This window comes from Scaptodrosophila lebanonensis, unplaced genomic scaffold, assembly GCF_003285725.1.
Source record: "Scaptodrosophila lebanonensis strain 11010-0011.00,11010-0021.00 unplaced genomic scaffold, SlebRS2 tig00001412-arrow-pilon, whole genome shotgun sequence".
NCBI lineage: Eukaryota > Metazoa > Arthropoda > Insecta > Diptera > Drosophilidae > Scaptodrosophila > Scaptodrosophila lebanonensis.
The window spans coordinates 6,743,605-6,755,204 of NW_022060739.1; the positions used below are offsets into that span (position 1 = coordinate 6,743,605).

The 11,600-nt window shown below is 37.4% G+C and overlaps 1 protein-coding gene across 1 annotated transcript in view; it reads right to left on the reverse strand.

Annotated features, from left to right (window-relative positions):
- The window catches only part of LOC115631501, a 107,481-nt gene extending 100,544 nt beyond the window's left edge, over positions 1 to 6,937 (reverse strand). Inside the window, exon 1 of the mRNA XM_030528261.1 lies at positions 5,560 to 6,937. Coding sequence (XP_030384121.1) covers positions 5,560 to 6,888 — 1,329 coding nt within the window. The 5' untranslated portion in view covers positions 6,889 to 6,937. The remainder of the gene's footprint in view (positions 1 to 5,559) is intronic.
- Positions 6,938 to 11,600: the final 4,663 nt, after the last annotated feature.

Consider the following 11,600-nt stretch of genomic DNA (forward strand, 5'->3'; position numbering starts at 1 on the left):
TGTGTGTGTGTTGGTATTTGTGTAGTCAGATGTTAGCTTGGCTGTGTTGTGTTTCCTTGTGATGGCTGAGTGCCAATTCACCTGTCGCTCTTGCCCTTTTGATTGTCACACAACCACAGCCCGCCCCATTTTCCACTTTCCTGCTGTTGTTGTTGTTGTTTTCGTTCTTGTTTCTTGTCGCTCTTGTTATAATTGTTGTTATTGTTGTTGCTTACACACACAGCTGCGACTCATCGTTGCTGTTTATTCTGCTGTTTACAATATTTTTGTTGAGCGTACTTTAATTTACGACACGCCTCGCTGCGCGCAGTTAAGTTGATTTTTATTGTCGGCATAATTGTTTTCACTGCTGCTCCATATAATTATGTGCAAATTATGAGCCTTGTTCCTGAAAATTGTGGGAGCACACCCCCATCTCCCCGCCCCCCTCTCACCACACCACTTCAGCCAAAAAAAAAGAAAGAATAATAATCATAACGACGTGCGCGCAGCCACTTAAAGCACAAGTCGGCTGATGGGGGAGGGGGTGGGATGGGAGGGGAAGTATGAACATAAAAACTGCCGCCATTTCATGCATTTTAACGCACAGATGGTGGGGGGCAAGCCCCAGAATGATTTGCATATGCCGGCTGCCACCAATATACAGTTGACTCTCGTTAATTCGAAACTCGAGGGACTCTTAAAATATTGCGAATTATCGAGTGTTTGAAATATCAAATAGTTCGAAATTTGTGGGAGAAAATGAATAAAACTTCGAATTAATCAATTATTATTTTGAATTTTCAATTATAGAATTGAATTAAATTTCGAACAACAGTAGACAATTATATATAAATGATGTGTGCAAAGTTTGGTTTAGGTAGCATTTGAAATGTGGACGCTATTGACGAAATTCTTTAGCGGGGGAAGGGGGGGAAAATTCAAAAAAAAAATAAAATAAACTCGTCCTTTCTCGGACATAGGAGAATCTGGATGCCAACTTTGGTTATTCTAGGTTTTATAGTTTCTGAGCTCCTTGCGTTCATCCAGGCGGATAGACGGACAGACGGACGGACATGTCTAGATCGATTTCTCTCGTCATGCTGATTCAGAATATATATACTTTATGGGGTCGGAGATGCTTCCTTCTGCATGTTACATACTTTGCACAAACCTAATATACCCTTTTTAACCTACGGGTACAGGGTATAAAAACAGTTACCGGGACGGATCTTGAAGTCGATTTTTGTGTTGGACGCCGATGAGTTCGAATTAACGCGTCGTTTTGTTATATAACATAGATTTTTTCGTTCGAATTACCAAGTTCATACAAATGTATTGATTTAGTTCGAAATATTAAGAGATTTTGTAGAGAACTCTTGATAACTTTGAATTGTAGAGAGGTTCGAATTATCGGAGGTTTGAGTTAACCAGAGTCGACTGTACATACATACTCGTTCATAGTGAGCACCGTGGAATGCGAAGAATGAAGCCTAACGAGCTGCCGCCGAGATCTGCAGCTTGACAGGCAGACGAAAAAAAATCGTTAGGGCCGTTATTTTTCTTTTAGTTTTTAAAATGCATTTTTATGCTCCAACTTAATTAAAGTAAATACAATTTGGCAAATATTAAAGCAACTGTAGCATGGCAGCGAAAACTGGAGCAGCGTTTTTAGCTGAGATTCGTTTTTCGAGCGAATAACAATGCCATTCATTTAAATACAACAGAAATAGGGCAACTTTGTATTTAAATCTTAAATCTTTCTATTTAATTATGAAATAGTCGAGCAATTCAGTTTCAAAGATTTGAATTATATTATCAAATAAACTGTTTATTTAAAGGGGACATATTCTGGCAATTACTTTCGTTAAAAAAAGAATAATAAAGATAATTAGTACAAAAATACTTTTTTAAAACAGTGTTTCAAAGATTTTGTTTGATATTCAACAAAAAAAAGGGTTTATTTAAAGGGGATATTTTCGGGCACTTAACGATTCGTGAATCTATAGAAAAGCCTAATTTAGAAAACTGATCACGGGAAACTGTACGAATAGCTTCGCCACATGACGAGAATGTTCCGCATTTGAAATTTTTTAGGTGCAGCGTAGAGTATTTTGATTAAGAAGTAATAAATACTAAATTCGTAGAAAAGACAACTTTTTTTAGTAAATTAATTATTGGTTTATCAATTATAACGTCCATTTGCTGTTATTTGAAAATTTTTCAAAATGCAGAAAATCTGAGCTACATTTAAAATTGCAAAAATATTTACAAAAACCACTCAATATTAAATAAGAGTCCGATATAATCTGAGGGAGCGACTGCAACGTCTCGAGTTAGTTACGGGCTAATGTGTATGTTACTCAAGAGAATGAATCTGCACCCGAAGTCCAATTTTTCAACAAAAACAAATGCAGAGAAAGATTATTATACTCTAACTAAAAGACAGCTGCAGAAAATGCAAAGAACCGGCACACACAGTAGGCAGAATAGGATACATTTAAAGGCACGCCTCATTCGAGGAGCGGCCCAAAGCATAGCAGGATGCTTCCCCTAATGATCTGCAATACCTGAAATTCCAATGGTCTCTCTCCGGCTCAGCCTTACCTATATCTAATCTTTGTTTAATTTATGAAAATATTTCAGAGCCTCATACCGAAGCAACAAATGAATATTAGCAACAATAAGGGTACTATAATACCTTAGAACAAACCTATACGACCTACTATACATCTCTACATAGCCTCTGTACATGCCCTGCACTTCAAAGACAAACGCCTCTGTTCCTTTAGGGAGTTCATAATACTATATACTCGTATGTAAAAGGGTGTGTCCAATTCTAAGCTAACACCTAATAGAGGCAATAGTCTATATTCCATTGAAACCGGAAGCATATGAAAATTGAAAATCGTTTTTATTCTATTGAAAGGAATAATTTATAATAGTGTAAAGCCTAAAATAAACTGGCAGGTCGTCCTACGTATATCCCGATTGAAAAGAAGAGAGCTTGCAGAATTAATTGGAAATGATTGCTGCTTCTACCTTCCCTCTCCAGCAGCTGAAGCCCTTCATCAGCCCATTAGGCTCAATTGGATTCTATGACACTATAAACTTTGTTCTGTTGATTAGTGTTAAAGTATAACTTGTTACCAACATTGCAGGCCAATTTACGGAAGATATTTACTTTCAAATTTAACCAAAAAAATTGATGTTAACCGTAAATTCCGTAAATGGTTGAAAACAAGCGGTCTTTTATAGCTATTTTTAAAAAAGCTCGCACTTTTTTCTGTAAAATATTATGTCGTTTACAAAAACAAAGGCATGCTGAAAATTGTATATTTTTTGCAGCACTTTTTACTGTCAAGGTTAATTGGTTTGCCGCCACTTTCCATCACGCATTGTTTGCATCGTTGGCAGCACAAAATGGCGGCTAATTAAATTTGGCCAAAGCGGGCGAAAGAGTGAAAAAGTGAAAAAGAAATGGCAAGAAAGGCACTTTTGTGTGCGCACACATCAAACGAATTTGTCGAATAAGGACGCCAGCGGACGACAAATGTAATTAAAGGCTTAAAGTTAATTATGCAGCCGCCTCCACTTGCATGCCGTGCAGTTTAATTACAACTGCACAAGAGGGCCAGAATGCAACTATTTGGCGGTTTCAATTAGCCAGCTACTCCAGTTTTGGTCTACACACTATACTATATGGCGTATATAGTGAAATCACAAACCAAATCACCAGCTGCGTGCCAAACATTGTGCAAATATTTGACAGACGTGACCCATGAGTTGTGGTTCTTGTTGCTACTGTAAGCCAAAATGCAAATAGAATTAGCCATGGTTGTTGTTTGTGCGTGCGTGTGTGTGTGTGTGTGTGTCTATATGTATGTGTGTGTGTGTGGGCATAATATGTATGTATAGCTGACCAGTAATGGGGGGCGCTTGAAAGCGCGAGTGCTGCGCTTATCAGCTCAGGATAGGAGCAATGTCAAATATATAAACAATAGCTGCTGACATCAGAGTTATCAGCAATAGCTATTCTTTTTACAAAAAAAAAAAGAAAAAAAACAGCAAACACTGCTTTGCAATGTCAACAAAGCCAACAATATATTTCGATTTTTTATTACACTACTCACCAAAAACGCGAAACTTCGAACAACTATGACAAAAATTAAGCAATAGAATGCATACAAATTGTTGTTGTCCTTTCTGACAGCCTTTCTAATTCCATTTACAAGCTTAGTAAGTCTGCGACAACGAGAGTAGGTTTTTAATATAATCGCCCAAGTATATAATACTAATACTATATTACTGTGTACAAGTATAACCCGAAAATGTGGCTCAGAAATCAAGCGGATGTTCCGTTTCAAGCCAAATCGAAGAAGGTGTTGAAGTTCATTCCAGCAAAGGAGTTTTTTAAGTGCTTCCAGGATTGGAAAAAGCGAAAAGAAATTTCAAAGTATTCCCGATCAAATATATTTCCATGAATAAATAAAGGTTTTGAATGGCTTACTAAATAGTGCGAAAGGAAATTTCAAAGTAGTCCCGATCAAATATATCTCCATGAACAAATAAAGATTTTGAACGGTTAACTAAATAGTGGGAAAGGAATTTTCTAAGTAATACCGATCAAATATATCTCCATGAATAAATAAAGATTTTGAACGGTTAACTAAATAGTGTAGGAGAAAGAAGTAAAGGTATGTCCATAGTTAAATATGGTTGAGATAAAGCTCTGCAAAGCGAATATTCTATTCAAAATCTACATTACGTGTACAAAGATGTTGAAATACATAGTTTAAGATAGTTATTGGCTCTTTATCAGGGACTGTAATCATTATAAGTGTTATTATAAAAATTACAAAATATTGATTGTTTTTAAATTTTTCTTCATTCTCTCACAATATAAAGATTTATTTGGAGTAGTACTTTGCAACTCAACCAATCGAAATGAAATTAAATAAATTTAAACAAATAAAAAAGAGGGATTTTCTTAAATTAAAATATTTCTTTAAGAATGTTTTTTAGCTTGAAAAAAAAACTTGGGTTTTGCTTTTGATAAAACTCGAAGAATAATTATTATATTAGGAGTTTTCTATTTTACCAATAATAATGATTATTGATTGAGCTATAAATAATAACTTAAAATTAATTATTAAATTATGAGAGAATAAAAACCATATTAAAATGATTAAATCATGTGCAAATTCTTAGATATCCTAAGGATATTGGTAAATTCCCCGCTTTCTCGAAATTACTTTTTTCGTAAAAAAAAAACAAACAAAATAATCATTATATGCTATTCCTACATCTTAGTGCAATCTTTTTAAATTAAAATTCTTTTTTTTACAAATAGACCTTGCCTCCTCTACGCTAGTTTTATCGTGTAGTGGATGAGGTGGATATAGAGTATATACTTGAAGTTTTGTTTAGTAAGTTGAATATTGAACTGTTAAATATTGTATGAGAAATAGTATGCAACGTTTTTCTTTCCAATTCAACTGCAATATTTTAAATACAAATAATCACAATATTAAATATTGTTGCACAGTGTAACGAACATATATTTAAATGGACGCTTACCTCATTATCAAAGTCGAAGGTGCTGCTGCTGCCGCCCGTATTACGAATAAGTGGAGTATTTCTGCTGCTCTCGCGCAGTGCCAGAAGCTCCTTTTGATGTTTCTGCTGCTGCTTCTGGTGCTTCAGATGGTGTTCGTGCTGGATTTTGTTCCATTGGTCGTTGGAGAAGCCCTCAGCGCTATCTTCATCATCATCCTCTTCGTCGGCTGCACTGTCCACTTGCTTGGCATTAGGGAAACTTTCATCGTTATTTGAGTTGAGCTTCTCATAGCCAGCAGTGGTGGCCTGAAGGGGTATAGGTTTTGCCTTCTCCTGTTGCTTATCCTTTTTGAATAGCCAATCGAATATGTTGCGCTTGGCTGCTGCCTTGGCATTGGACTCGCCAACGCTGGGATGCTTGTTGTCAGTTAGGGACTGCGATGATGGCTTCTCCCCAGCAGCGCCGTCGTTACTCTCATAAACATAATCTTCGATGGTATCGGAGTTCTGGGAGTTGTCGCTTCGGATTTGTGCTGTGCCGTGCGTAAAAAGTGAATAGCGTGGCATTTGCTTGCTGCCAGTGTCTACTTCATCGCTATAATCATCATCGCTCTCATAATCATCGCCTTCGTCGTCCTCATCATCGCTGTTGCTGTCGTCATCGTTGCCGTAATCGTCAGTATCTGCACTGCCAACTCGTTGTTGTTGTGTTTGCCATTTGGGTGCGCGGGTTGTGCGCTGATCTGACCAGGCGAAGATTCCCTCGCGATCGAAATAACGCGACACGACGCTGCTTTGATTGCCCACGCGCTGTTTGTAGGGTGCATCGGTTGTTGTTGTTGTTGCTGTTGATGGACTGGCGATGGTGCTGGTTGTGGTCTGTGCTAAGATCTGTTGCTGCAGCAACTGCTGCTGCTGCTGAAAGACTCTTTGCTCCCAATCAGCATGATGCCGATTGTGATGCCGCAAGTGATGTTGCTGACCTCCACCCAGAGACAGCGATGGTTGCAATCGTTGCTGCTGCTGCTGTTGCTGTTGCCTGTTGGCCTCAAGTTCGGCGAGCAAATGTTGCTCGTGGCGCAGATGATGATGACGCCTAATGTTGTTGTTGTTATTGCCGCCTGTTGTTGCCGCGCCCTGTGCCAGCTGCAATTGCTGCAAACGCTTTTGATTGCGATTCGGAGCTGTTGTTGCCGCTGCTATTATTGTTGCATTTTTATCGCGCTCCTTCTTGAAATCGATGACAGCAGCGGCCTGGGCTTGACGTTGTCGTTCCTGATGGTGATGCGCATGCCGCATCACAGCCACATCCAACGGATTGTCATTGCCATTGCCATTGGCATTGGCCATGGCTGAGAGCAGCAATGGCAGCAGCACGATGCCAATTGCATTGCCGCCAAATGGCCCGACTTTTCTCATTTTGTTGACTGACTTAAACGCTTAAATGCTTTGTGCTTTTTATTTACTTTGTTCCACTTGCCTTTTGTTGTAAAATACGCGATTTTCTTTTGTCACTCAAATGCGGATTTATAAGCACTTATTTGTTAATTAATTGAATAATTTAATTTTTGATTTGCCACTCTTTAAAGTGTGTTTTATTTTTTAAGCAATCTTTCTTTTGGAATTTCTTTTTAATTTATTGCCGCTGATTCACTATATGTATATGTTAAATCACTTGTTTGATTTTAATGCACAAATTTATTTTTATCCACAAAATTTTTCACTTGAATTTTTTAAATTTTTTTTTGACAAAATGTGTGCGAAATCTCCTGCTATATTTTGATTTCTTTCAAACAATTTTAATGACACACTGCCTGGCTGCCAAGTGGCACGAGCAATAAATGCGTTAATTTGGTCAAGCCACACGCACGCCTATGAGCACGCACAGTTGCACATAATGGCTATGTGGCAATGTGTATGAATAAGTAAATATCTGGCACAATTTCGTTTTGTTTACTTTGATGGTGATAAAACAGAGATATATGTGTTTACATATATGCGCACTCACACACTGACAAAAGACTTTTGTTTAATGAATAGGGGACCGTAGCCGACGCGCTCCTCCATACAATTCGAGACGAGTTACAGATAACAACTGATGCGGCCAAATGTTGAGAGCAACGGCAGTGCCCTACTAGCAACATTACACAAGCAACATGCTGCGATCCACAAGGAGGTGGGCAAACCCAGCAGCTGCATACAGCAAAGAGAGCAAGTCAGCAACATGTTGCTTTTGATGCCGCCATACATGTTGCAGGCAGCATCAGCACATGTTGCCAGCCAAATGCCGGCAGTTTTGAATGCAACATTTTGAAGTAGAGGAAAAGTTCCAACCGCTCAGATTTTCTTGCTAAAAGAGCTAAATCGATATTTCATTTCATCAACCTATTTTAGTTCTTTTTAAGGTTTATGAAATTTTAATTGAAATATGTCGATTAACATCAATTTGTGTTTAGAAATAAATTTAAACCTTCATTGTGCCATTTAATGAAAATTGTTAGTTAATTGACTTCAATTTCGTAATATTTAATTAATAATTTCCTGCTTTTAATTTTGGTTGGTGTGCATATATTTAGTGAACGATTTACAGCTGCAACGTTTGCGATTTTAGCAACAAATTAGCAGCTGCTGTCATTACATTTGCTTTTGCTTTGGCTATGGCTCTGGCTCTGGCTTTTCCTTTAGCTGCTGCTGGCAGTCGCTCAATGTGGCAATGATTGATGTGCCCGTTGAAGTGGCGCAGACTACTTGAAATTGTCGATAGTCCGTCAGTCATCGAGTTCGATGCGTGATTTATAGATACACACGTGTACTTATGTACCCACATACGCATTCGCAGCCATGTCTGTCCGTCCATACTTTGGCAACAGCAATTCGCATAGCCCACGCCAAGACTTCATTAAAACGCCAATAATGTGAACAGTGGGTTGAAAATGCAAGTTCCTGATCAGTTTCTTATTGTTTCAACATAATGTAGAGACATCGAAATAGTGTTTAAGCATACGTGTAGTTTAAAAATAATTTTTAAAAATGAGACTGCGGCGTAAAGAAGATGGTCATTGCAGGGCTTATAGACCGCATTAAAATAGTTTATTCTAATTATTTTATTTTATTTATTTCATAAATCAACAAATAGTGCTGTCGATACATATTCAAAAACTATGATTTATTATAATATAATATTATAAAATAAAATAAAGATATTTAATAATACAACGTTATAATTTCAACTTAAAAGATAAGAAGAAATCTCAAATAAAACATTACGGCTCAGTTAATGCGTGCTATATAAAAGTTTTGAACTAATCACAAGCAACCCTATTTAAAATTCTCAGTTCAATGCAAAGATTTCATTTATAAAACTATCTGATTAGCATTGGATTGAAAAATTGTGGTTGATTTAAAATATCAATAATATGTTAATATTAGTTATAATGGTGCCTTCATCCGACTATTCGTGCAGCAAATGAGATTTCATAAATGAATGATGTAAATATTTCTTCATTTATATTTTTACAAAAACTGCATCTGATGGTTGCTTCGAAAGATGGAATGAATATTAAGAGCTATACTTATATTCAAAATATGTTCGAAATTTAATTTTCAAAACGCAAAGTTAAATATGTGCATTTGAAAAATAAAATGTTGTTCTAATTTCAGAAAGGGATATTTTTTTAACTCTTTCAGCATATTCAATTGCTTCATTTTGTAATTTTAATAAAATAATAATTACGGCAGAGTAATAAGCAATTTTGTAGAAATACTCTTTATTTATTAAGAGTAATTTTTTTAAAGTTATTATTTTGAAATAGTAATCATATAACGAAAAGAATTAGCACAACTGCTGTCTGGCAATCCTGCTAATACACCTAATTTTGTTTTTACACGGTTTTCATTTAACACGGTTTGAAAATTAAAAATTTTTATATGGTTACACGACATTATTCTATTTAGCACGATTTAAAATAACATATGAGAAAAGTCTACACGACTTTTTCTGGAACCTATATACCGTGTAAAAACAGAATTCTGCAGCAATCGGGCAACTTATTTGATTGCTGGTTAATCGATTACCACAAGTTTATGAGCTAACAATTTTCGCGTCACTGTGCGCGTCGCATTGTTTTTGGCCAGCCAGCAAGTTGGCAATACAAACGCACGCCGATTCCCTTCAAAAAGCACATGGCGGCTGTCAGACTGGGAGAGATTGCCTCAATTTGCGTGGCTTCGAGTCAATCTGTGTGTGTGTGTGTGTGCGGGAATGTTTGTCTGCGACAGCAACAACGACGCCCTTTTGTTGTAAAGATGCTGCAGTAGCGCCCAAACACACACACACACACACACACACTCGTACACACACAACATACAGCCATTACATAATAATAATGAACACGCGCATTTAGAAACGTGCTGGAACTTCTATAGTCTGGCAACGAGAGGAGGCGCGCAATTAAGGTTGCTCAAGCAACGCACACAAACACAATCACACACACACACACACACATACATACGCACACGCACATACGTGTATATATGTATGGGAGTAACTTGCTCTCCGGGCTTAACAGACACTGCATTGAGCGAGGTAAGTGCTTCGGGAAGCCGCAGCGCATTGTTTGCGAAGGCGGGGTGTGATTTCTGTGGAAGGTAGCGACGACGCCTTTGCCATTAGCTGCGAGCCACTGACCACCAGTAGCGTTGCAGTCCCACAACATTTTCCTACTAATTGTCGTTAAACAACAACAACTATAACAACAACAACAACAACAGCAATGGCAGCAACAATAACAACCACAGCAGCGATTGCGAGGCCAAGTTCAAGGCAAGATTATAATTAAACAGTGAGTCACAGATTTTATTTGTTCTTTTTGTTGTATTTTGTATTTTTTTTTTTTTTTATTGGCAGGAAGCATTGAGTCTTCAAAATGCGCTGCAACTTAGCATGGCCATAAAAACCGTCGACTAAGCCAATGATCAATGATAAAGTGAGGCAACAAAAGGGTTGGTTGCCTTCTACTATACGCATACTAGAATGCCTAAAGCGAATGAAGATTTACACGTTTTTATGACTAAGCCGCAACGGGAGGGGCCGAGACCGAAACCGAGACGGACGCGGGCGCGGACCAGGGTCGGGGCTTGGAAAATTGATTTTCCTACGAAGCGTGCAAATAGGATTTGTCAAAGATCACATTTTTTCGATTTAACATAAAATATATGTATACATAGCATATACGTTTGTGTGTATATACACATGGTATATGTATAATTATAACAAGGCAGATGAGCTGCAAGCCACAAACATAAGTTACAGGTAACTAACATGCAGCGGCTAGGGCGCTTGTATTTACAGAGAGAGGTGGGTGAGAGGTGTGTTTGATAAATTCAATTATTTTAAATACTATATTTCATTACTTATTTGTCTTTAATAACAAATCTTTATATTAATATAATACCTTTTTTAAATGCATTTGATACTATGAGTACACTTTAAAGCGGATCTGAAAGCGGTTATGAAATTAATTATAATAGTGTAATATATAATAGAAAATAGATTATCGGCGGATCGGTTAGAGAGCTCGTGCTAGTCCCGAATGGCTGCACACATAATGTTTGTAAATTAGTCAGGATTATGGTTCATAAATTCCGGACAAACTTTGACAGCATCGTGTATAAAAGTCTCTTCAGAAGTGTCCAATGGAGAAGACTTGCGCCCATCCAGTTAGTACTATACTTTACAATAAAACGATTAATAGTCTTCATACGGTCATTGGCATTAGTTAGACCTGAGTCAATTCTGGACCAGTTCTTTATTCATACATTTATTCTTTATTCCTTTGGGATTTTTTCAGAAAATTCTTAAGTCGGCCGATGACTATATTAAGATCTTTGTCCACGCTGTGTATGAGAGCCACAGTTCCAAAATCGTCTGACGCATATAGAACAGATCCGCGAGCTGCTTTCCCTTCTCAGCTGGCACTTTGATGCGCTCCTGCTACTCCTTCTGGTCTGAGCCTAGTTTACGCATAACCATACTTGGTTAATAGACTTAAGTTTGATTTCCA